Genomic DNA, 27,200 nt, shown 5'->3' with positions numbered 1-27,200 from the left:
TCTTGTTCAGTCAGGACTGATAGATCTGAATTCTGTGAATTCTGCTATTCTGGGTTTTCCTTATTCCCCTCTGGATGTTAGAGATCGGCCATCCCCAATTTCACTGAGTACATTAATGTCAAGTGATGGAAAATTGAAGCAGTCGTCTGGGCAAATTCTTGTCCTGCTAAGGATATTACCATTTGTTTTGGAGAGTTTGGAAGACAATGTATATGTGCATCTGATACATGAGTTAATAGAGATTGTGCAGATAGTGCTTGCACCTGTTCTTACCATTGCAACTGTTGATCGATTGAAGTCACTCATTGAAAATCATTTGAAGCATTGGAAGGAACTTTTCCCAGAACATAATATTACACCTAAACAGCATTATCTGTTACATTTGCCATCACAGATTAAATCATTGGGTCCAGTGGTTAGGCATATGTGCATGCGGTTTGAATCTAAACATTGCCTCTTTAAACAATGGGCTTCAAAGCTCAATTTTAAGAATGCTTGCAAGTCTTTGGTTAATCAGAACCAAATATATGAAAGCTGCCAAAACGTTGATCCTTCAATACATCCAATCTTTTCAAATGAAAGGGAGATGGGACCTGTTTCTGAGGTTAAAGATCTACAGTATTTACAAGGAAAACTGAGAGACTTCCTCGGATATGATGAAGTAAGCCACGCAGTATCAGTCAAATGGCTTGTGATAAATGGCAATAAATACATAATTCAGAAGTCAATGATCCTTGCCAAAGTTGTGAATGGTAATATGCCTGAATTTGGACTGGTCAAAGACATATATGTTGTTGATTCTGTGCTTTATTGTTTGGAATACCAACCTTTTCAAACAATACGCTTTGATCGAAATGTGATGGCCTATCAAGTTGAGGTTCCACATCTTGCACAGGCCACTGAATTAGTGGATGCAGAGAAGCTGGTGGATTTTACCTCTTTTTACACATTCAGCAGCAAGAGCCAAACCTTTGTGCTAGTAAAATACCATCTTGGGGATGTAATAGAATTATACAACAGTTAAAAATAACTCGGTGCTCCCCAGACATCACATGGCATGCAGTTAAAGCAGCCTTTGAACTTGTCAATAATGAAGATCAATCAAAAACTGTCATAGTATGAAAATAGGATTGGACAATGTGATGGTATTTGATCGCCACACTTCAGATCTGGGAAAGGTTTTTTGCAGAAGATGTATTTTTCTTTGATCAACTCACTTGATGCACAATTTGCTGTCATTTCTCTCTTTCTTCTGAGCTGTCATGTGACGTTACATCTATAAACTTTATCAAACGTCTCACAATAGGAAACCATTATTAGCTAAATGATTAATGTTGGATTAAAACTCAAAAATCTAGGCTATGACTTGCACATACACTCACTATTTAGGCATTAAATAAATCATTGTATATAATATCAGGTCTCGATATAAATGCATTTCCTGTGACTGACTTTTTACCTTGCAAAAGATATGATTCTCATCAAAACAGTCAAAAACAAGGGGTTCAGCATGCACTTTATCAGAATCAAATTGTCTGTTTTATTTTAGCTTTTAGGGCTGTTTTACATGAGGAAATTGTTTGGTTGTGCTCCTCAGAAACTTGCAAATTAGTATGAAAAATGTAAACAAGTAATTTTTATAAAATCGATATTTTAAAAACCGTAATATCATATTTTGGCTATATCACCTATGAAAACTTATGTGAATACAAAGAGCTATTTCTGTTTGAATTTGTTTGAAATGTTACTTGTTAAATGTTTCAATATGAAGTGTCCATTGAAAGTAGACTACTGTATCAACTGTACATTGTAAATACATATTTTCTATTGTTTCATTGAAAATAAAACAGTGAATTCCATTTGCTGTCGTGTTTTATGTGAAGAGATAAGTGTGTAAAAGTCATGATTTCTTATTTTATGCTTGAAATAAGATTTTTTTTTACTTTGAAAAGGCATTTTTATACTCCTGGGTGTTGCTGAAATGGCTTTGTAACTGTTGATATTCTAGTTTCAAGCGTATGTTACTCAGAATAGGTTATAAAATCTCAGTTACAAGCTGTATAATCTTATTGAGATAATTCAGGACCAAAATGCTTAAAACAGGTCAAAAATGCTAACATAAAAACTACTTAGTAAGAAGAATTATCTTATCAGACAAAAAACAAGAAATTATTACCGAAATATAAGATATTTAATCTTACTTAGATTTCAGTTTTTGCAGTGCAGGCAGAATAATCTAGAATAACAACAGACAGATGCACCATCCATTAACAATGAGAAACTTTACGGCACAAACCACAACACGACCATAGATGTATAAACAATAGACGCCATAGATATATGAAGAATAGACGCCACATCGACCACCATGTTGGAGCATCTCCACTCCACTGTTATATGTCTAACAATGAATGAAACAACCGGCGTTGCCGAGGATTTTACCTCCTGCTGCTGGGGTCATGGCTGCTCCGGAGAGAAACTCTTTCTCTGGATGGAAACTGAGACATCGATTGATATTTAATCAGAGAAGGTCCACAACTTCTCTGAACAATGAGAATTCTGCCTCCAGCTGTGAAAATGCTTCAACATCCAGAGACTCAACGTCAAAGCTGAAGACACATCTACAGGTATGAAACAAACCTGAACTCAGTGAAGCTAAAGTGTTGTTAGCCTGCTAACCTGTCAGTAACCTGCTAACCTGTCAGTAACCTGTTAACCTGTCAGTAACCTGCTAACCGGTCAGTAACCTGCTAACCTGTCAGTAACCTGTTAACCTGTCAGTAACCTGCTCAGTGGGGGGTCAAGGGTCCTTGGGGTCTCCAAGCAAGAAATTCATCGGGCCCCACCCCATCCGTGCACTCCGAAAAAAAATGTTGTTTTGAACACAATTTCTGGGACATTTGATATGTACAGTGGAAAACTTTGAGAACCCCTAATCCAAAAGAAGAGATTAGAGGTTCTCAAAGTGAGGTCCAGGGACCAACAGAAGTCCTTGAAAACCCTGGCTTATCAATAATTATATTATACAAAAAACCTTGCGGCTCACACTGATTGACGTGGACAGCTCTGGAGACAGATAGGGCCGTGCGGGGCCCCCCAAGGGGATTTCCTACATTGTGGTTTCTGTGCAGTACATGTATTAGCACTTGGGGCACCCAGTCTCCCAGGGGGCCCCGGGAAAATGCCTGGTTTACCTGTTGGCACGCCCCACCTCTGAACCTGCTAACCTGTCAGTAACCTGCTAACCTGTCAGTAACCTGCTAACCTGTCAGTAACCTGTTAACCTGTCAGTAACCTGCTAACCTGTCAGTAACCTGCTGCTGAGAACTGCAGCCTCACCAGGCTGAACTCAGGAACATCTGATGGAGGCAATAATATCTTCAGCCTGGATGGAGGATTTACTGGAGACTGCGTGTTTCCTTCTGTCACTGAGGAATGAATGACCTCTGACCTCTTGAAAAGACACTGAGCATGGCCGACCTGAAGACAAACCCTGCTCCTCACTGCAGCAGTACAGCCACACAGCAGACTGAGGATAGAACAGAAATGTGTGTTAACACTGTCAGTCCGGCTCCTGCTGCTGCTGGACTGTAGAACTACTAGAGGAACACAGTCTGGACTGATGGAGCTGATCCTGAGTCAGACTGTCAGCAGGTTTAGAAGACACCATGTTGTTGGTATTGATGGGGTCAGAGGTCAGAGGTCAACATGTATTGGTAATCCTCAGAGCAGTGTGTGTTTGCTGTGTGTAAGAGTTACAATAAACTGAGAGGACGACACACTGAATTTGTCATTGCATTTATATTTATGTGTCCTGGTGAAGTAATCTGAAAAAAACCAAGAGTAACCTGACACATTATTTTTTTTATTGACGAAGTTAGAGTAAGTTACTGATGACATTTGATGACAAGTAACTTGTAATTGTCCCAGACTCCATGTTTGAAGCAACCCTCCCATCCCTGATCACCTCCTACTAAACTCCCTGTCCAGCTGGAGAAAGCCAGTGGAGGTGAGATGACGAGTCAACATCTGTTTCATTCCAGATCAGTATTTTAAATGAAGCCTCCTGGACTCTGAGGAACTGCAGTTTGATGTCAAGGTCAGTGAAATGATATTTGATCCTCTACTTTGTCCCACTGGGGCCAGTCCTGTGTGGATTCATCACTTAGTTAACTAGATAGTGAACAAACCAAGTTAACTACAATACTTGACCAGTTAGAGAAGGTTTTCCAGCAGCAGTAATCCTGACAGACTGAGTAACTTTATTTCTTTACTCTTTTTAACTCAGTATTTCTCCCACTGTTTGATCTGCTGTAAAGCCTGATAATGGTACAAACCTGATGTTCTCTTGGAGTTGGTGGGAGTTAATCTTCAGTGTTTGAATTTTATGTTTGGTTGTGAACAAATAGAAACAAATTAAAATGAACATAATAATTGTCCTTTTGTTAATTCAGTTGTGTTTCAGCAGGAATCTCTCCAGGATCAGCAGCAGATTCTACCAGTTTTTATTCCACAGCTTTAATCAGCAGGTCGATGCATTCAGTAGATTGTTTCAGTGGTTTGGTTGAGTTCATTCATTGTGGTAATGATGCAATAATGTTTGACATTCAGATGAAAATGTACTTTTATTACTGAAGTATTTTCTAAATCAGGTACTCCAGTACTTTAACTGAAACAATCTGACCTAACAACTTTCTCTTGTATTGGAGTAATATGTGACCAGGAGGATCAGAACTTTCACTCCAGTCATGGAGCTGAGGACTTTGTCCACCACTGAGGGTCTGTATGGGACAGCGTCTTGGTTCAGACCTGGACCACAGTCCACCTATTGAGGACCACTGCTGTGGACAGTCTCAGTGTCCATGAGGAGCTCCTGCTGTGTGTCCATACCTGAGAGTGTCCAGACTGCACTGTGGATCCTCCACTGCAGCAAACAGCTTCTCCACTCCTGAGGCTCCTGGATGGTTGTAGCTCAGGTCCAGCTCTCTCAGATGGGAGGACCTGGAGCTCACAGCTGAGACCAGAGAAGCACAGCCTTCCTCTGAGACCAGACACCCTGACAGACTGGAGGCACAAACATGGCATCAAGTCAACCACTTCTCTAAGACTAAGCTAAATAGCATTTTTCCCACCATATCTCCGACCTGTGACAGATGCAAGTCTGCCAATGGGACGCTTGGTCATCTTTTCTGGGCCTGCCCTGCGCTTAGGATTTTTTGGGATAGTGTTTTCAATTTTTACAGCAAGGTATTCGACAGAAAACTGCTCCCTGATGGTTTACTGGTGATTCTCGGTCATTCTAAGCATACCCTGTCTTTTCCAAGAGCATCACAAAAGGCCCTTGCATTTGGTCTGGTTATTGCTAAACGTGTCATATTGCGAGAGTGGAAGTCGCCCTCACCCGCCTGTTTCAAAACGTGGTTAAATGATATGGTTTCCTGCATTTATCTTGAGGAAGTACGCTACTGTTTGGCTGGAGCCCAGCCTGTGTTTTATAAGATCTGGGGTCCCCTCATTGCACAAATCAGAAATTGATTATCTTGTTTTGATTCTATTCCCATGCCGTTCTTGCTCGTATAGTCACAGGGGTCTCCTGGTGTAGACTTCTGCTCTCTCTCAATATGGCTTGAACTGACTGGCTTTGGTATCTATTTTGAATGTTTTACATGTGTGGATATCTATATTTGCTCGTGTGCATGTGCATGTATGCATGTGTATATGTATGCGCGTGTATGTGTGTGTATGTTATAGTTATTATTATTACTGCCTTTTTCGTTTTTGTTTTGTTGAACTGGCATCTGATGTGTGTTATGTGTGTGTTGTTTTGTGTGTATCTAAAACTGAAAAAGCAATAAATAAAATATGAAAAAAAAAAAAAACAGGAAGAAGGAAGATCCTCCACATGATCAAGCAGCAGCTGGATCCTGACCTGAGAGCTTCCAGTTTACAGTGAGGACTCTCCAGTCCAGAAGACAGTAGCTTCACTCCTGAGTCCTGCAGCTCGTTGTTACTCAGGTCCAGATGTGTCAGACTGGAGGACTGAGAGCTGAGAACTGAGGACAGAGCTCCACAGCTTCTCTCTGACAGACCACAGCTGCTCAACCTGGAGAAGAACCAACAATGAAAACCAGATCAGTGTTTCTCCTGGACTCAGTTCTACAGATTTGTTCTTAAACCACGTACAGAGCTTTGCTGGAGGCTTTGACCACTGGCAGCAGCTTCAGAAGAGCCTCCTCTGAAGCAGAGTATTTCTTCAGGTCAAACTCCTTCAGATCTTCTTCTGATGACAGTAAGATGAAGACCAGAGCTGACCACTGAGCAGGAGACAGTTCCTCTGTGGACAGACGTCCTGATCTCAGGGACTGTTGGATCTCCTCCACCAGAGAACCATCATTCAGTTCATTCAGACAGTGGAACAGATTGATGCTTCTCTCTGCAGACAGACTCTCACTCAGCTTCTCCTTGATGTACTGCACTGTTTTCTGATTGGTCTGTGAGCTACTTCCTGTCTGTGTCAGCAGACCTCGAAGGAGACTCTGATTGGTCGGCAGTGAAAGACCCAGAAGGAAGCGGAGGAACAAGTCCAGGTGTCCATTTGGACTCTTCAGGGCCTCGTCCACTGCTCTCTGATGGAGAAGGTGGAGATCAGGTTTCCAAATATTTGACCACCAGGAGGTTTTCTGTTGTTCATCCAGCAGGTTGATTCCAGACTTGATGAAGGTCTGATGGACATGAAGAGCAGCCAGAAACTCCTGAAGGCTCAGATGGATGAAGCAGAACACCTTGTCCTGGTACAGGCCGCTCTCCTCTCTGAAGATCTGGGTCAACATTCCTGAGTACACTGAGGCTGCTCTGAGATCGATGCCACACTCTGTCAGGTCGGGTTCATAGAAGATCAGGTTTCCTTTCTGCAGCTCCTCAAAAGCCAGTTTTCCCAGAAACCTCATCATCTTCCTGCTCTCTGGACTCCAGTGTGGATCTGTGGCAGCTCCTCCATCATACTTGACCGTCTTGACTTTGGCCTGGACCACCAGGTGGTGGATGTACATCTGAGTCAGGGTCTCGGGCAGCTCTCCTCCCTCTCTGCTCTTCAACACCTTCTCCAGAACTGTAGCAGTGATCCAGCAGAAGACCGGGATGTGGCACATGATGTGGAGGCTTTGGGAGGTCTTGATGTGGGAGATGATCCTGCTGGCCTGCTCCTCCTCTCTGAACCTCCTCCTGAAGTACTCCTCCTTCTGGGGGTCGGTGAACCCTCGGACCTCTGTCACCCTGTCCACACAGTCAGCAGGGATCTGATTGGCTGCTGCAGGTCGTGTGGTGATCCAGAGGCGAGCAGAGGGAAGCAGTTTCCCCCTGATGAGGTTTGTCAGCAGAACATCCACTGAGGTGGACTCTGTAACTTCAGTCAGGAACTCAGTGTGCTGGAAGTCCAGAGGGAGTCGACACTCATCCAGACCGTCCAAGATGAAGACCACCTGGGAGTCTTCAAAGCTGCAGATTCCTGCTTCTTTGGTTTCAGTGAAGAAGTGATGAACAAGTCCCACCAAGCTGAACTTCTTCTCCTTCAGCACATTCAGCTCTCTGAAGGTGAATGGAAATGTGAAGAGGACGTCCTGGTTGTCTTTGTCTTCAGCCCAGTCCAGAGTGAACTTCTGAGTCAGGACTGTTTTCCCAATGCCAGCCACTCCCTTTGTCAGCACTGCTCTGATTGGTTGAGATCTTCCAGGTGAGGCTTTAAAGATGTCTCCTGGTCTGATGCTTGTTTCTGCTCTGTCTGCTGTCCTGGATGCTGTTTCAATCTGTCTGACCTCATGTTCCTCATTGACCTCTGCAGCCCCTCCCTCTGTGATGTGGAGCTCTGTGTAGATCTGGTTCAGGAAGGTGGACTCTCCTGCTTTAGAGACTCCTTCAAACACACACTGGAACCTCTTCTTCAGCCCACATTTCAGCTTCTTTTGGCAGACTCCAGCAGAAGTTCCTGGAAATAATAATAAATAAAGGGTTGAGTGTATTAGACACTGAAAGTGAAGATGAAAGTGTGTTGTTGATGTTTCTCCTCCATCAGATCATCCAGCTCTTCAGTAGAGACCAAACAGCCTCTGATCTGATGGAGATGTTTGCATGATATGAACAGCAGAGCTCAGGAAGAGACATGAGACCATTGTTGTCTCCATGTTTGATGATTGGGGATGTGGACTTGTGGGAGCTGGCCTCCCTTCCTGTTTCCTGTGCTCCCTGTACTGGTTGGTATCAGCTGCTCTGAGTGGAGCTCTTCAGCTCTCAGCTTCTCCTTTTCCACTCAGCTGCTTTCAGGACTCATTCAGAGTCAGAGACTAACTTAGCACCAGTTCTTTGTTTCCAGCAGCACCAAGTCCAGACCCTCAAAACTGGTGTTCAACAAGCACCAACTCCTTGGTGGGCCAGAGCCAAGCACAGAGTACGTCAGAGAGAGCAATTATTGTGACCAACCAGACTGGTGGAAACACAGAACCACCAGTTTTATAACAGCCTTGAGGGAAGATATATTTTAAACTGTCTCAGCATGGATGCTAAAATAAAACAGCAGTGGACTGAGGATGAGACCCAGAGCTTCCTGCACTGTGGTGCTTGTCCACTACACAGTTCTAGCTCTACTCCACTCGCCTGGATTCAGTCTTGGTGGTTTTCACTCCACTAGAGTACCGGGTCGACGTAGGTCCAGTTATCATTAGAACTCGATCCAAACCTCCAGAGACGTTATTTGTTCTGTGGCACATTGTGGGTCGCTCCGTCTACCTCCCGCTGAATCGGGAAAGTGTTTGACAGAATAAATTACCTCAAGAAGAATTGACAGCTGCAGGCCACAACCAGTTCTCAGGAGGGGCCAGGTTTGAACCAACACTGGCTTTAGCACCAACACCAAACTGACATCTGGTTCTTCTGGATGGAAAATGAAAATGTGTGGATTCTTTCATTTCTCAAATATTTTTCATTTTGTTCACTCCTCCTGGTTTCAGACTCAGAGTCTTGTGTCGGTTCCTTTTCTGCTTCTGTCTGTTTCACAGTTTCTGTGTCTGACCTGGAAATGACCTCTGACCTCTGGTTTGGACTCTGTTCCTGCTCTCTGCTCTCCAGTCACTGTTGGACCTGAAAACATTTCTCTGTTTCATCTCCATCCTGTGAAATGAGATCAAATCCTCTTACTGCTCCACAGACGCTCAGCCAGCTCCTCCTGCTTCATCCTCCTCAGGAAGTCCAGAGTCATCCTCACTAATGACTCTCTGCTGCTCCTCTGCTCTTCATCCTCATCCTCTCTCTCACTCTCTGAGCATGCTGGGTAATCTGGACTCAGGAGCTTCTTCATCTTCTTCAGCTCCTCCTTCATGAAAGCCACCATGTTGTCCTCCAGCAGCTGGAACAGAGAAACATCTGGAGTGAGACAGATGGAGATGTGAGTGTAAATCCAGGATGACAACATGTGAAGCCGAGTCACTCTTCATGTGGATCTCCAGCAGAAACAGCTTCAGCATCAGTGAAGGCTGGAAGCTGGATGAAGGTTGGACTGTTTCACTCTGGACCTGAATGGATCTAAGAAGCTGAGAGTCTGCTTCATGTTTCAGCTGGAAGTCTCCACGACTTCTTCTGTCTCACTGATGTGACAGTAAAGTGTTGAATGGAGACTTGTTCTCACCATAAAGATGGAGTCCAGATGTGTTTGATGCTGAGGGGCGGAGCCTCCACGGAGAGCCTGGGAGCTCTGCTGGCTGACGCTGCAGAAACATGTTGACTTTGTTCAAGCTGCTGTTATGATGATGAATCCTGACACAAACACTGATTCTCACCCCTCATCAGCTCCTCCTGCTCCACATTTAAAGTCAATGGGTTTAAACATGGACCGGTCACTCTTCAGGGACACACAGCTGGATGGAAACTCAGAGTCAGAGCTGAAAACAAACAACATCAGGAACAGACTGAGTGGAAAAAAGGAGGAAGACTGGAGGATAAAGGGAAGAAGTGAGAGTTTCAGACTCTGATGATTCTCTGACTGAAAACTATTGAACAGTTAGAAACTAGCAGGATTCTGCTTTCAATAACATGTGTCTGAATCATTTTCTAAATGAAGACACAATATTCAGAGAATGACAGCAAATAAAACTCACTGTCCTCTGAAGTTTATCAGGAAGTCCTTGGACCGGTCACTCTTCAGGGACACACAGCTGGGTTCAACTTCAGGCTCTGACCTGATACAAAGACACAGCGGTATTAGACATACACACTCACACACACACACACACACACACACACACACACACACACACACACACACACACACACACAGTCTTGTATTTCTATCCTTGTGGGGACCGTCCATTGACTCCCATTCATGTCTGGCCCCTAACCCTAACCCACACCACAACAAAGCCTAACCCTAAAGAAATGTTTTGCACTTTTACTTTTTTCAGTAACAACAACATGGTCAAGAAAACACTGTTTCTACTACTTAGGACCGGAAAAAGGTCCCCACAAGGCACGTCGTTTCACGTTTTGCTATCCTTGTGGGGACATTTGGCCCCGACAAGGATAGAAATACAAGAACACACACACACACACACACACACACACACACACACACACACACACACACACACACACACACAGTAAGATGATGTGAAGAAGACTGGTGGACAGGTAAAGATGGAGTCTCACCTCTGAGCTGTGGTCTGGTTCTCATGTTCTCCACACAGAGTCCTTTTAGAGGGAGGGACTCCCTCCTCTCTGTCCTCACACTGATCCATGGCAGAACACACACCTACACACATGCAAACACAGTTAAATATGACCATTTTGAAGACCTGTCTGATCTTCAAACTACTGCTGAATGATGTTTCTGAAGGAGACCTGATTTCTGTCCCCAAAAGAAAGAGTCCCAACAATGTGATGAAAACACATTTGTGTGTGTGTGTGTGTGTGTGTGTGTGTGTGTGTGTGTGTGTGTGTGTGTGTGTGCGTGTTGGGGCATTAATAGAAATGTGGACTCGTCGACTCCCGTCGCACAAGTCGACATAAATTTAGAGGAGTCAGCAAGTCGTAGGTTGTTGTTTCTGTCACTCGATCACCCGACAGCGCTCAAGCCTTCTTCCAGTCGATGTGCTCATCTTCCTCCATGAAAACATGGAGCCGAAGCACAAGAATGTGAGGGAAGATGACCCAGAGTCAGGGCCGTGCGGCCGACTAGGCAGGACAGTAAAATGCTCGGGGCGCCAGGGGGGCGGTACTGCAGGTGTTGTACTGCGACAGTGACGCATACAGCGAACTTCCAGAATGAAGAGACAAAAGCCCTCTGGAGCTCATTTCAGGAAAAAGCGTAAAGAAGTTGGAGAAGCAAGAAAGAAGTCGAGGTATGGTGTCATTAAATATTTTGCTGGATCCTGCATGAACAGAACTGAACGTATGTTCTGGCGTGTAGGCTAGCTCGTTAAGCTAATTGGCTAACGTTAGCCCTCACAGTGACAGTATTGTTAGTGCTGCTTCGTTAGCTCACTTTTAATATGATAAACTTACTTCTGTGTCGAAGAAAGTAGCAAAGACAGTGATTTAAGAAATGCACGTAGTGATGACACTGTTGATGGAAATTGTTTCTTCTTTTAAAGTTTGTGCTCCGACGCTCTGACAGACTCGTACAGTTCCCTCAGTGTAGGAGATGCTACCGTCACTGAACCTCACTAACTGGCTTCAATTTATTTTAAGCCATTAAAATAAATGATCAACTTAAACACAAGTTTCAGAATATTTTCATATTTATATGAATGGAAACATGACTCCATGCATCCCAGACGCAGCCATACAACTGGAGGGGATGACATCGTCTTTATCAGACAAGTCATTACCAGAATATCACATTTAATTAGAACAGGTGTCCGGTCAGAGATGTTAATATGTCAGGTGTTACCATGCATTTCGCTTCCCATGTAAACACCAGTTAATCAATTACCTGCTATCTCTATAGATTTACTTCTGAAATATTTGTCTTCTCCTCCTGCAATACCAGAACAACAGCAGCCGCTGCATCCACCGTGGTACCCAGTGATTCAGGGCTCTCTGACACCCAGCCTGGAAGCAGTGAAAGTCGACCCACAGTCCCCTCTACATCAGACGAACCTGTCAGTGAAATAGGTACAGCTTTCTCTATCCCCACCCCAGTGATGCCTCTTCAAAGAGGTAATGTTGTGTGTGTGTTTTTTTTTTTTGGAGTGTGTAATTAATTTACAGCCTTGTGTTCAACTTTTTTATTTGTACGCACTTTTAAAATTTATTTCAATATTTATTTAAGCTATTCAAAGTGTGTGTGTTTTTTTTAAGTGTTTAATTTATGTTCAATAAAGTGAAAAATGCTTACAGTTAGTTTCTGTGTATTTTTCTATATCTTTTTTTGGGCAGGGGGCGTTGGGGGGCGGGGGGGGGGGGGGGGGGGGGGGGGGGGGGGGGTCGGGGGGTCTCCCGTCTCCCCCAGGGTGCCAAATGAGTCAGGAACGGCCCTGGACTCTGTTTAAATGAGCTCAGGACATTTTCTTCCTCCAGGATCTGGAGACGTTCACCTCAGCAGGACTTGGCTCCATGAAACACTGAGTTCACTCCGTCACAGTGGACAGGTCACCAGTTGATGAAGGACTCCATCACCTCCACCCTGTGGAGCAGAGAGGGAGCTCCACCAGGCTGCTGCTTCAACACCATCACTGTGAGCAGACTGAGCAGTCAGAGGGACCTGGGTCTCTCTCACATCTGGAAATGGATTCAGGGTTTTTGACCGGCCGCTCCCAGAGGGTGAGAGTAGGACCCCAGCTGTCCTCAGCATGGAGGACCACCGGCTCTCCACAGGGCTGTGCTGAGTCCCCTCCTCTACACCCACGACTGCACCCCCACCCACCCAAGAAACTCCATCATCCCCTCTGTGGTGGGGCTCATCTCAGGAGGTGAGGCTGCTTCCAGGGTGGAGGTGGAGCGACTGTGGGTCTGGTGCTCCATCAACAACCTCATCCTGAACATCTCCAAGCTGAAGGAACTGATCATCAGGAGCAAACCGGACCTTCAGCTCAGAACAATCAATGGGGACAGGGTGGAGATGGAGCCAGACTTCAGCTTCCTGGTCTCCTCCATCAGTAAAGACCTGACCTGGACTGCTGGCTCCACCCTGATCCTGAAGAGGAAGCAGCTCCAGAGGCTCAGAAACACTGCCAGACCCTGAGCAGCTGCCTCTCCCTTCTCTGGAGGAGATCTACCACACCTGCTGCCTCAGCAGGGACTCCTCACAACCCGGTCTCCACCTTTTGAACTCTGACCCTCAGGGAGGCACTTCAGGGCCATAAAGGAGAAAAAACTGACTATAAACAGCTTTTACTCTGAAGCTGTTGTTGCCCTGAACGCTGCTAACGTTCCAAACCAAACAGCTGACGATCCTCAACCTTCACTTTGCAGGAACTCTGTCAAAACACAAAGCACAAAAACTCAAGTGCAACATTGTAGCAACATTTGTTGCATTTCTCATTCTGTTTTCATCTTTACCTTGTAAATACCAGGATGTCCCTCCTTCCGTAGTTGTTTTGGCCTTTGTACAATCTCTAAATCTTTATGTCGACACTGTTTCCTCTTTTTTCATGTTGTCCTGTTTTCAAGAGCTGCTTCTATTTCAGATTCCATTGAGCTTTGTTCACAGTGACAATCAGTGAATTCTGACTCTGATGTCAAACTTCACTCCAACACAAACTCTGAACGTCCACAAGCCTCCAACTCCTGATTCCAGCAGGAAATCACCAGGAAGATTAATATCTAGTCCATTTCTACACAAAGTGTGTGAACAAAGGTCTCAGTACAGAGAGTGTGACCTACTCACACCTTGTGTGTGTGCGTGAGTGTGGGCATGTTGTTTCTTGTTCTGTGTAATGAAGACTGACATCATCGTGAGCCAATCAGAGTGAAGGAGGACTGAAGCCCCGCCCACTGTAGAAACCGAAAGTATGAACACTTTATTTGTTTAAAAACAGAATTCAGCCAAAGCAAAAGAGCAAAGAAAGAGTTAAAAGTTGGTTGAAATGTTTTTCCAGCAGGTGAATGAGAAGAAAGCAGCTGTCAGGTTTGTGATGGTGAGAATGAAAGAGAAAAAGAGAAGTTAAAAAGTCTCCTGCTCCGTTGTGGAAGCTTCTAAAGAGCTGACAGATTCTCACCTGAACTCTCTTCACATCTTCTTCAGACTCTTTTCCATGTGAGGAAACTGGAGGAGAGAAGAAGCTGCTCTGTGTTCCTCTCTGTCCTCCTCTCTGATCTGCAGTGTTTTCAGCTCTGACTCCCAGAGGAGGAAACAGGAGGGGAGGAGGGCGTTTCCTGTTGTTTACTCAACATGAGAAGAGGAAGAGCCAGAAACATTTCGGTGTAAAATAAGAAGCATTTCAGTATAAAAGCTGAAGTTTTTCAGTATAAACTGTGTTTTTATTGTGTTAATATTGTTTAAATAAATAAAAGATTTTAGGAAATGTCAATATTCCGTGGGGAAAAATGAGCCGTTCTACATTTGTGAGAAAATCCTCTGAGCTTCTGGATTAAAATGATATTAATGAGTTGCAGACTTTTTAGTAAACTATACAGATTTGCTTCACTTCTATTGTGAATTAAACCAATAGGCTAAGGATAGTATTTATAATCATAATTCGCCTAACCATTTTTTTTTCTTAAGCCATTAACAACATATTTTAAGAGATATCAACATGAAATTGTACTCCTTTTCACAAAACTGACTCTTCTTCTTAAATGTAGCTTTCTTTTCTCAGTGCTACAAATTATAAAGGTGAAGACCAGCTTAAACAACAGGAAAATAATGAAACGAAAATGCGTTTTAGCTCTTTTTACTGTAGTAAAACAAAATAAAAGCAGCCTGAGCAGCTCAAAAGCACAATACATTTCAAATTTGAACAATAATGAACACATGTACAAAACATAATGGACAATGGACAATTTGTTTGCCTTTTACAGTCTTCTTTGTAAAGAAAATATCTGGCGTTTTTGAGGCAAAATATGATTATGATTTGGAATGCCTATAAGATAAAAAACTGAAGTGCTAATACCTTAAATTTGCCTCATTTGATAAAGAACAAACACCTTTTTAACTCGGGCCCAGCAGCAGCTATGGCAATTCTTACACACAACATAACATTATTCAGAGAAAATGCATATTCAATAACACAGTGACTCCAACAAAAAGAAGGCAAACAAAGAGAGGGCAGAGGATCCACAGCTGAATGCCTCCCCTCTGCCCACACGCACACTGAGAAACAACAGGTGGATCCTTCACCTGAGGAAGGTAAGAAATTGAAAAAGATTTACATACATTTGCATATTTAGATATTTACATACAATTCACAGAATTTCATTCACAAATTAGATTACACTTTATTCACATTAGATTCATAAATATTTTGGATTCCAGTAAATGAACAGATGATCTATGTACACTGTACAAATTGGATGGTACCACTCGCAATGACACCCCCCCCTTTCACTGCTTTCACTGTCCCTTTCACAGCATTCAGGTTGGTGTTACGGCACAAAAGACGCAAAATCTCCGAATCAAAAAAGTTGGAGAAAATACTGAGCGGTGTGGGTGACCCAGTGTTCAGAGGGGGTTGCACCCCTGGTGTTCGCCTCGGGGCAAACCTTAGTTGTGGTGGAGCCACATCAGGATCCTCTACAGACCTCCGTGCACCCAGACTGTGAGGTGACCTGCTTCGGGCGGTGACACCCCGTGATCTGCCTGCCCTTCTCCTGGGACGGCCGCGAAGCTGCTCAGGAGATGGACTCCTAGAGGAAACAAAATACCACATAATTTAGACAAAAATAATTACAATAACAAGCTTAGAAAAAAATGCAAACACATAGTGCAGCTGATGTGGTTTTATATTATTTCGAGTGGACTTACTGGGAAGATGCTGGTGAACTGGCTTCTTCACATCGAGCTTCATTCTCCTCACCATCACCGTCACCCTGCTCTTCTATCAGCCGCCGCTGTGGTTTTGGCACACGTGCCGACCTCCTGAGATCAGGATTCTCCTCTGACCTGCTGCCTCCAGACACATGGCCCTGAAGCCTGGAGCCACTGTGCAGCACCTGGCTGGATCAGCTCTCTCCAGAATTCCCTCTAAAATTGAAAAAAAAAAAAAAGACATAACATTTGAATTGTGCAATAGATCCAATATTAGAAAATAAAAAAAAAAAGTAATTACTAAAAACTACTATGAACTGTTCAATATAATGGACAGAAATGCAAAAAACAGGATAAAAAATGTGGACTAACAGGAATGGTTTGTATTAGTGTGGCGAGATGAATCAGGTAAAAGGAAGCCAGACAACGCCACCTTGGGACTTGCACCCAAGGAAATAACTAAAAAGTAATGATTGGTGAGGACACTCAGGTTCGTGGCTTAAGAAGCAGGAGACGTGGGTTCTGGCCAACAGAAAATATCTTTATTAAATATCAAATTTCAAAAACACATTCACTCTCTTTAAAAGACGGGGAAGAGGGGGAGCCCAAACAGGAGCTGAGGCTTACCGGTGGGACACGGGTAGTAAAGGGAATGAAGGCCTCGGAAGGATCACCCCAGACACACGTGGACACTCTCACTCACTGAAAATAAAGGTGAACACACTCAAACAAAAAGGGGTGCGCAGCACATCACACGGGAGGGAGACCCACCACCCAGGGACACCGATGCCGCCACCGTCGTGCTCAGCTTCTGGAAGGGAGGGAAAAAGACAAGGGGAGTTAAAAAGGGTTTTTCCCTCGCATTCATGCATTCAAACAAAAAAAGAATTAACTGAATGAACTGAACACAAGTGGGAGGGCAGCCACAACTCACAAGTAAAATAAATAAATGCAAACCAGTAACTGCCACACCCCAAACAAAAACAAAGGTAAATGGAAAATAACAAAGAATGAACACACAATTAAATAAGGAAACAATAACCCAAAAGAACAACAAAATATACCAACACCTAACCCAAATACACTTAATCAAAAGAAAAGATAAAGTAAGCGGATCGCTTCTGTGTATTCCTGGCGTCCCACAAGCGTGTAATCAGCTCGGTCAGGAGGCCAGCAGGTCGACAGGGGTGCAGCAACCTGCAGACGGCGGACTTCCAAGGAGCAGAGGCAGTCCAGGCGTATTTATGGGTGCCAACACTGGACTTCGAAGCCACACGGAAGGACAAAACAGCTGGCGGGCTCCACGGCAGATTAGCCGCTCCTAACAAGCAATAAAAAGGGCAGTCATACACCTGCATGAACCAGCTAAGAATATGAGGGTGTCTAGACTGCGTACCTGGCAAACAAACATTTAACTGACACGCCCAGTAGGAGAGGTGGGGAGTCTGCGACCTCCCTACAGCCACCTAAACACAAACAGCTGATTACTGCCAGCTGATCATGACAGTAGGGCTGTGTCTCCAGAGGGAGAGCTGTACTCACTCATCTAGCAGCAAGTTGACACCCAGATGAAGGGGGAATTGATCCCCAAACGCGGCCCAACAGGTAAGCACAGCTCGCACGGCTCACACCAGGAAGTGAGAAAGCCCAGGGGCGGGGTCTACTCCAGACTCAGCGGCAGAGGCTGCACCAGTGAGAATGGCCCTCTTTTATACACAGCTCCCCCTGGCGGGATTGGTTAATTATTACAAGCCAGGAGAGGGCCTCCTCCTGCTACATTAGCATTGGGGGAAAAAGTGACCAAAGCCTTATTCTCAAAGCTCCATTGAAAAATATTTGATTCATTATCTGCAAAGCTAAAAACATGGATCCAGCAGTTGCCCAGCTCTATATAGCTTTTGTTACTACCTGTGCAAAAACATAAAAAATATTTCTAATGCAGTACAAAAGAAAGTAAACAGGCTTGCAACTTTGGCGCACTCAGGGTAAAAATGCAGTATCTGAACACGAGTTACTTTTTTTTTTTCTCTCACAAACAACAAAAAACACCAGTCTAACTTCTTATAGCGCTATACAGAGAATACTAACACATACAGGCTTACTCTGTTGGCTAATATTTACTTTGGAGAATGCATATTTATCACATGAAACCACTTACTTGGTACCAGATCGGGGTGCGAGCGCGGCTTCCTTCCCGACCGGTGTCGTGCCGAGTTATGCATGCCTGCCGAGATCTGCATCCCCTGGTCGCGGGAGCGCGCCCGGCGCCCGCTGCGCTAACGCGGAAACTATGAGACGCCAATCTGTTTTCTACGGCACAGTACTTCTTGATAATAATAAAAAAAAGATGCTAAATGAAAGCTTGGATACTTTATTTCACGTTTATATCATTCACATGGTTTGATTAAAAGATAATTATTTGGCAGGACACGTTAAGTCTCTGTTTTTTTTTTTTGTTTTGTTTTTTTTTTACCAAATAAGTCCCGTTTGTATGATTCACATGGTTTGATTAAAATACCCAAATCGCTAACTCTAACTCTCACCCTGCTCTCCAGCCTGCGGAGGAATGCACCGCTGCTGCTCTGAGAAGCTGGATCCATGCTGAGGCTTTTTATAATTCTAAAGACACCGAAAGATTCCAGAGAAATTTATTTCTCTAAACTACCTCGTTCTCTTTCAAACCTCCCTCGGTATCTCACTATGGGAAACGCCCCCTGGTGTGACCGATCATGGAAGCTCCAATGACACCACGTCTGTCATGTGACAGACCAATCATCTCGAGATGCATGGGGCAGCCCGCCCCCTTTATAAGCGGTCCCCGCGCTGCACCCACCATTCTCGCTTTCTTCGACGTGAAGATCATCACTTGGCTCCTCAGCGGTCCTGATTTTGGATTTTCATTTAACTGCTCTTCCGACGCGCCGTCAAGGTAGTCACCGAGCGTGAAATTTCCGACTCAGGATTCGCTTCACTACTTTCGTCGCGCGAGAGTGTGCGTTTCGGTGTCATTAGTTTGACCGTCGAGGTCGGCTATGGCTACCGCTTCCTCGGCTAGCGGCATGGGAAAGGACGTCGAGTCCTGTCCCTGCCCGGCCTCTTGCGGTTTCGCCATTTCAGGGAGAGATCCACATCCTCTCTGCATCACCTGTATGGGAGTGCAGCATGCCCAGGCTTCACTCGCGGACTCCGAGTGCTGCCAGCATTGCAGCACTATGCCGACCAGGATCCTGGAGAGGCGCCTCAGGGTCTCGGCCAGTTCAAAGGCCGACCCCAGCCTCTCCGAAAGCGCCGCCAAGCCGAAGCGGGCTATTGCTAACTTAGACTGGGCTAACCCCCCGGTTGAGGACTTCCCTCCGCTGTTCGACCAGCTCCTCGACTCGGAGGACGAACACGGAGGGGGGCACGAAGAGGAGGACGATAACCTGGACCTCCTTAACGACGACAACGAGGAGGATGACGAGGACGCAATCCTCCCGCCGACTCCGGCATCCCGACCCAGCAGCTCCGTTAGCGGAGGAATCCAACCCCCCTCTTCACCCTCGGAGGTCGACCTGCATGAGGTGTGTAAACAAGTGGCATCACGGCTGGGTATAGACTAGCCCACGTCACAGGATGACAAGGGCGGGGAGAGGGATTTATACGACGGCAAAATTCTGCCGTCTCGCCCGGTGTCGAAGAAGCAGGTCATGCCCGTCATCCCAGCGTGCATGAAGGAGTTGAAGCGGTTTTGGGATAAACCGTTTCGCCACAGAGTCCCCGTCAAGGGTTACTCCGGCCTGGAAGTGGCTAACAGCGGGGAGTGGGGCTTCGGAGATCCCCCGGTAGTGGAGCAGGCGGTGGCTTCTCACCTCCACCCCAGCCACCGGTCCGCGCTCACCGCGGCGGGCCCCACCCTCCCCGGGAAAATGGAGCGCTTCTCCGCCTCCATGTTTCAAAAGATGTACAAATCAGCAGCCCAATCAGTGAACAACTTAAATGTTGTCACCCTGCTGACAGCCTACCAGGCTGAACTTTTCCAGGAGATGGGGGTCCTCCTGGATAAAGGCTCCCCAAGTCCCAAAATATGGGAGGAGATGTGTGTGGTCACGGACCTCATCCTCCGTGTCTCCAGGGGTGCGGTCCAGGGCTGCGGCCGTGTTATGGGGCTCGCAGTGGCAGGAGAGAGAGCGCTCTGGCTGAATCTCTCCAGCCTGTCGGACCAGGAAAAACAGGTCATTATTGATGCTCCCTTCGACCCGTCAAGGGCTAAGGGCTTGTTTGGCGAGGCTGTCACGGCCATGCAGCAGACCAGTGACCTGAGGAAGAAGCAGGGAGAAGCCTTTGATCTCTGCCTTCCTCGCAAGGTTGCCTCTCGCCCCACCCCACCACCCTGCCAGGGATTCGCGGCTGCGGCGAGAGCACACAGCAGCGGCTATAAGGAACCCCGACCGCGCACGTCTGAGCAGCCAGCGTCTCACCAGCGCGACGCTCAGCAGCAGAAACACTGGCCCAGGAAGTCCTTTGCCGCTGCAGCTGCCGCTCCAGGCACCGGTCCGACCCGCCCGTCCCGCCCCCCCGGACGGGAAGAAAAAACGGTCGGCCTAGGTGTCGTGGTTCGCAGACACAGAGGCTCAGCAGTCAGCACTTGCAGAGATCCCTGCTCTGAGCCCCTCCAGAACAGGTCACATGTTTCCCTCTCCTCCCAAGAAACGGAGGATGGATGTTCTGGACCAATGTTCCGCTCAGCGCTGTGTAACGGCCCCGTTTGGTCTTCCCGTTCACAGACTGAATTATGCACTCGTTCCCCCAGTGCACAGTTTCGTTTCCCCCCTTCATCACCCCATGGGGACAGTTCTAAGGGAAGTGGAAAGAAGCGCAATGTTCACACCAAGCACTTCTCCTGGTTTTTCAATAAAAAACAAGCTGTCGCAGCCAGGCTCAGTCATAAAGCCGAGGGCGCAGCGAACACAAAACAAAAAGAAAAATCAAGAAGTGCAGGACAGTCTGTCTCCCCCAGAGGGCGCAGCTGCTCCATTGTTGAGCTTCAGGCCACCGGGCCCTCTGGCTGTCAAAGCAGAGGAGTGGCGCGCATGCGCAGTGAACCCGTGGGTGTTTACAACAGTTGCCAGGGGTTACAGGCTGCAGTTCGCTGTGAGGCCGCCCCGCTTCAACGGTGTGCTGACGTCAGAAGCTGCAGGGGAAGCCGCGGAGGCTTTAGAGAGCGAAATATCTTCTCTATTAAGCCGCGGGGCAATTCGCCTTGTACCGGAGGGAGAGAGAAATCAGGGGTTTTATTCCCGGTATTTCCTCATTCCAAAGAAAGGAGGTTCATTGCGTCCGATCCTGGATCTACGGTTCCTCAATCTACACCTCCGAAAGTACAAATTCAAAATGCTCACGCACAAGGTTCTGTTTCGATCCATTCGTCCAGGCGACTGGTTCACTTCAGTGGATCTGCAGGACGCTTATTTTCATATAAGCATATATCCCGCACACAGGAAATATCTCAGGTTTGCGTTCAAGGGAACAGCTTACGAGTATCAGACCCTGCCTTTTGGGCTGTCACTCGCCCCGAGAGTTTTCAGCAAGTGTGTGGAAGCAGCCCTGAACCCTATGCGAGCATCGGGCCTCAGAGTGTTCGCGTATCTGGACGATTTTCTCCTCTGTGCATCCAGCAAAGGGAAATCGGAGAGGGATACGCGGAAGCTGATGGACAGGCTGTACAGCTTGGGGTTCAATATAAACCCCGTAAAGAGCTGTTTGTCTCCCACTCAGAGGATCGAGTATTTGGGCCTCGAAATAGACTCTGTTTCATTTCGGGGTTTTCTGTCCCATGCTCGAGTGGAGAAATTTCGCCAACAACTGGCTTTATTTCGGAGAGGACGTTCAGTGTCGTTGCGGGACTGTCTCCAGCTGTCAGGGCTGATGGCGTCATCAATATCTGTCATTCCGCACGGGCTGCTGAAAATGAAGGATTTTCAGCGCTGGATATCTTCCCTGCGTCTGGACGCACGACGTCACCTTAGGCGTATGGTGAGGGTTTCCCCGGAATGCCTCCTGGCTCTCCGTCACTGGAGGGACCCGGAGATATTCTTAACCGGCGTCCCATTGGGAGCGGTTGTGATGAGGAAGACAGTTACAACCGATGCCTCGTTAACGGGGTGGGGAGCGGTTTTCGGGGGGAGGTCAGTGAACGGGACCTGGCCCCCGACGCTCCGTCAGGCTCATATAAACTATTTGGAGCTGTTGGCTGTGTTCCTAGCCCTCAGACATTTTCTGCCCCTCCTGGGAAAGTGTCATGTGCTGGTCAGAGCGGACAACACGACAGCAGTGGCCTACATAAACAGGGAAGGAGGCACTCGCTCCGTAAAATTACACAGACTGGCTCAGAGTCTGTTATTATGGAGCAGCGAACACCTGTTATCGCTGCGCGCAGCGCATCTTCCGAGTGCACTGAACAGCGGGGCAGATTTACTCTCCAGGGGAAATCCCTTGTACGGAGAGTGGAGACTGAACCCCGAGGTGCTTCTCCGGGTGTGGGAGAGATTCGGCCGAGCGTCTGTAGATCTCTTCGCATCGCACGAAAACGCGCAGTGTCCCCTATTCTTCTCATTTCGAGACAGGGACGCGCCGCTGGGGGCGGACGCGTTTGCGCACCCGTGGCCAAACGCGCTGCTGTATGCTTTTCCCCCTCTCTATCTCATCACTCCTACGCTGGTCAGAGTGAAGGAGCAGCAGCTTTCATTAATCCTGATAGCTCCTTACTGGCCCAGCAGGCCGTGGATGGCGGAGCTGATACAGCTCGTACACGGCCAGCCATGGCCGTTACCGTTACGCACGGACTTGGTGTCGCAAGCGTGCGGGCAGATTTTTCATCCGAACCCCGAACGTCTGGCTCTCTGGGCTTGGTTCGTGAGAGGGTGAATTTACAGGAGTCCGGTCTCCCGTCGAGGGTGATTGAGACTATTCAGTGCGCACGAGCACCTGCCACGCGATCATTATATGACATTAAATGGCGCGTGTTTGAAAAATGGTGTGAGAATAAAGTTATCATTCCGTTTCAGTGTTCTGTCCCGGATGTGTTGTGCTTCCTGCAGGACTTATTGGACGGTAATAAAGCTTTTTCCACCATTAAGGTCTCTTTGGCCGCTATTTCAGCGTGTCACGTGGGCTTTGGAGGTGCACCTGTCGGGCAGCATCCTCTAATTAAGAGGTTTATGAAGGGGGCGCGTCGGCTACGTCCCGTGCGTAAACTCCCGGTCCCGTCATGGGATTTACCCACGGTTCTGGAGGCGCTCACAGGATTGCCCTTTGAGCCGTTAGAATGTGCAGATTTAAGAGTGCTCTCTCTTAAAACTATCCTGCTGCTGTCTTTAATGTCAGCTAGACGGATAGGTGAGTGACAGGCTTTGTCTGTGCATGCCTCCTGCCTTCAATTCTCCCCAGATTATGGGAAGGTTACATTACGTCCTAACCCGGCGTTTGTGCCTAAGGTTAGTGATTCTGCATACAGCTGTTCCACGCTTGAGCTGCTCGCTTTTCACCCACCGCCGTTTGCAGGGGAGGATGAGCGGCGGCTCAATTTCCTTTGTCCTGTGAGAGCGTTACGCATCTACATGGACAGGACTAAGGGATTTCGGAGGAGCAACCAGCTCTTCATATCGTGGGCTCCCTCCCATAAGGGGAGGGCCCTGACGCGCCAGCGCCTGTCACATTGGGTGGTGGAGGCTATATTCTTGGCATATGAAAGTCGTGGTTTGCAGCCCCCGGAGAGGCTGCGGGCCCACTCCACCAGGGGCATGGCCACCTCATGGGCCCTTTTTAAGGGCACATCTGTGAGGGACATTTGTGCCGCTGCCAGCTGGGCGTCCCCACACACATTCATCCGATATTACAGGCTGGACGTGACCGAGACATCTCTGGCTCATTCAGTCCTGAGTGTGGGTACATCTTAAATGCGTGCTAGCCCTAGGGGAAGGTTGAGGGTGTCAATCCATCGCGGGTCGCGGCTTTGTGGGCTTCGGAGCATGCAAATCCGGGAGTGGGCTATATCTCCCATAGTGAGATACCGAGGGAGGTTTGAAAGAGAACGTTAGGTTACTCACGTAACCCCGGTTCTCTGATAACCGAGTGAGGTATCTCACAACACTGCCCTACTTGCATCAGTGGGGTGGAAGAATTACGCTTGAGAATGGTGGGTGCAGCGCGGGGACCGCTTATAAAGGGGGCAGGCTGCCCCATGCATCTTGAGATGATTGGTCTGTCACATGACAGACGTGGTGTCATTGGAGCTTCCATGATCGGTCACGCCAGGGGGCGTTTCCCATAGTGAGATACCTCACTCGGTTATCAGAGAACCGGGGTTACGTGAGTAACCTAACGTTATTACGAGATACAGCTCAGCGATGTATTTCTTCACTGTAGCACAGTGGAAGTTCTGCGTTTCAGTACTGCCGAGATTTGAATCCCCTGTTTTGTTTCTTAAGTTCCATGTTTATATAATTTACATGGTTTGGTTATATACATACATTCCTCCAAAATGCAATCATCCGTTTTCATCAAATTTTATTCTTCATGAAAAATATATATCAATAACATAAGCAGAAATTTGCTTAGTGGTGAAAACCTGTTTAAACTATATACAATATAACAAATAAATTAAAAAAAAACGTAGGATTAAAGACCAAGTCAGAACAAAAAATATCAATAGAATAGACACAGAAATTACATATTTTAACCATTTTAAAAGTGAAAACATGGGGCAATTTTCTGCTTAAAACTGAATAAACATGCTTGAATTAATTTTACCTAACACTATGTTCAACACAAAGCCAAACTGAATATGGTTGTGAGGCCAAACACTACAAAAACACAAATATAAACTTTCTTGTTCTTACCCATTTATCTATGTCTCGGGTCATCCCAGGCCAGAAAAAGCATTTGCAAATAGCATCCCTTGTCATTTTCTGCCCACAATGGGCTCCTGTTGGGCTGGCGTGAAAATCAACAAAAATGGTGTTTGCTTCTTCTGCACCACAAACCACTTTTGTTTTGATTTCTTTGCCAGTAAGGTACGGTAAGGTAAGGTACTTTATTGGTCATTATACAGTGAATGTACAACGAAATTTGTTTCTCTGCATTTAACCCATCCATCGATGCCACTGAGGCATTCCGTATGGAGCAGTGGGCAGCTGCGGGGAGCGCCCGGGGACCCATCTCCAGATGTGGGGTCAGGTTAATGGTCAGAATCACCTGACTGGAGGATCCCTTGATGTAATACAGTGCACCACCTACAGGATAAATGATAACATGAATCATCTTACATGCCAAACCCTGAGGTTTTTTTTTAATAAAAGGCAATATTCTTAAAAAGTATGCTGAACTGATGTGCGATCCATCAGTGATGTTAACTAGCCTCACAATGATTTAAACCTATTGATATGAATATTTTTCAAACTAAAAGAGGATCCTTGCACAACAGTTGTGTCACCTCATGTCATGGGCCAGGACACTAGTACCATGCACTTTATTTCCTTGAGCCGTTACAAACACAGTGCAGACTATATATAATAATTTGATATATAAATTACGGCATAACAGTTTCTTAACCCTTTAAGCCCAAGCGCCCCCCAATTGGGGGCCTGACAGCAAACATTTCAGAGATTGTAAAAATAGCCTAGGGCTTTTAATAGTGACCATAGCACATGGTAAAAGCGTGGAAGCAGGAAATAGTTTTTAAACTATTAAATAACATAAGTCAAGTTACTTTGAAGCCAAACCATGTCCATATTATAGATCAGGGGTCGGATCAGGGATTTGACGTGGGGCATTTGAATGGGGGGAGGGGCGGGGTGTGCGCACGCACATAATGAAAGATGTTTTTATTCAAATTTAAACAACTATCCAAGCTTGAACGTTAAAACAATGATGTCAGAAATTTCCTGGTTTAAAAAAGTGAACAAACTCCTAATGACTTCAGTGTCCTGCTTCACTCAGTAGAGTCAAAGAAGGAGCTGCACCTTCACTCCTGAAAGCATGCTGATGACTGAACAGCAAGATGAAGATAGAACAACAAGCAGAACAGTAAACAGCCACGCTAAACACCCAGAAATTAAAACCTACCAGAAAAATGTTTCCCTCATTCTCTCCAAGCCACAGCTTATTACATACATGATTTGTTGTGAGTTCTTTCATTATTATGGGGCATTCACACCGGATGCGTCGCGGGCGTCGTCGACGCTCGGGACGCCTCGAAGCTGACGCTTGTGACGCTTTAAACACGACGCTTGACACCGGGTGGTCACAAAGCTCGCGACGCTCGCGACGCTCTTGATGCACGTCAGTTAATTGGCGCGCTGGAGGCTGATTTCTGTTTCCAGCTATGGCGGATCGCATCAGGAGAGCGGCTTGGCTTTATTTGTTAAATAAAGCTAGACCGCGTCGTCGTCGGAAAAGTCGCTATTGGCTGCTCTGCTCCTCTCTGCTCTGACTGCAGCGGGGAGCGCTGCTGAGACTGACCGCTTGTGAGCGCTTTGGGACGGGGGAGGGGCTCACGCAGCACCCGCTGCTCATTGACGACAGCAACGAGACGTCCTGTCACGTCTCCAGAGCACCAGAGAAGGTTGCTAGATTTGTCGCTAGTTGCTTTTGACAAAAAAACGTCGCCAAGAGGCTTTGGAAAGTCGCCAGATTTAGCGAGAAAGTCGTCAAGTTAGCAACACTGGCTGGTTGGCCCGCATCGGTGCTCGGATCACTCGTAGTGACGTAGCACCGGAGGGATCGTCTCTGATTGGTTGACGCTCAGCGGCAGCGCGTCGAAAGTTCAGTTTTCCCAACTCTCAAAAAGCGACGCTCACGACGCTCCTGACGCCGGGGACGAGCGTCGTGGGCGTCGACGCTCGAAACGCTGGAAAAGCGACGCTCATGACGCTCCTGATGCGCCGCCCCGCCGCCCGCCGCTCCACGACGCTCGTCCACCATAGACTTTGCATAGAAAAGCACCGCTCACGACGCTTGCGACGCGTCCGGTGTGAATGCACCATTACTCTGTTAAGGAACGGTGGGGTTATATGACGATCTGCGTACACGAATCTCTATGAAACGTTACTTAAAAACGGAGCAACCGATTTGGATGAGATTTTTTTTGGATGAGTTTTGTAGTTTAATATCTCACTGTACAGTTGAGCGTCCATCCTCACCAACCGCTAACGAGCGACTAAAAGGCAATTGCTACTATATACAAATATTTTGCCACACCCACTAGCCTGCAGGT

General features: G+C 46.6%; 1 protein-coding gene and 1 long non-coding RNA gene across 2 annotated transcripts; one reads left to right on the top strand and one right to left on the bottom strand.

Annotated features, from left to right (window-relative positions):
- Window positions 1–14,860: 14,860 nt before the first annotated feature.
- LOC115401706 (uncharacterized) lies at window positions 14,861–17,589 on the bottom strand. Its single transcript, XR_003932992.1, has 6 exons — window positions 17,492–17,589; window positions 17,346–17,415; window positions 17,147–17,270; window positions 16,577–16,760; window positions 15,947–16,165; window positions 14,861–15,828 (listed from the first exon to the last, which is right to left on the bottom strand). It is a non-coding gene; the product is annotated as an uncharacterized LOC115401706 (long non-coding RNA).
- Window positions 17,590–19,008: 1,419 nt separating this feature from the next.
- LOC115401518 (uncharacterized) lies at window positions 19,009–22,852 on the top strand. The gene is made up of 3 exons (XM_030109767.1): window positions 19,009–19,509; window positions 19,561–20,479; window positions 20,946–22,852. Exons 1-3 carry the CDS (start codon window positions 19,009–19,011, stop codon window positions 22,850–22,852), a joined length of 3,327 nt encoding a protein of 1,108 aa, XP_029965627.1.
- Window positions 22,853–27,200: the final 4,348 nt, after the last annotated feature.

This window comes from Salarias fasciatus, chromosome 15 (genome assembly GCF_902148845.1).
Source record: "Salarias fasciatus chromosome 15, fSalaFa1.1, whole genome shotgun sequence".
NCBI lineage: Eukaryota > Metazoa > Chordata > Actinopteri > Blenniiformes > Blenniidae > Salarias > Salarias fasciatus.
This window is presented reverse-complemented; position numbering and strand designations above follow the sequence as displayed.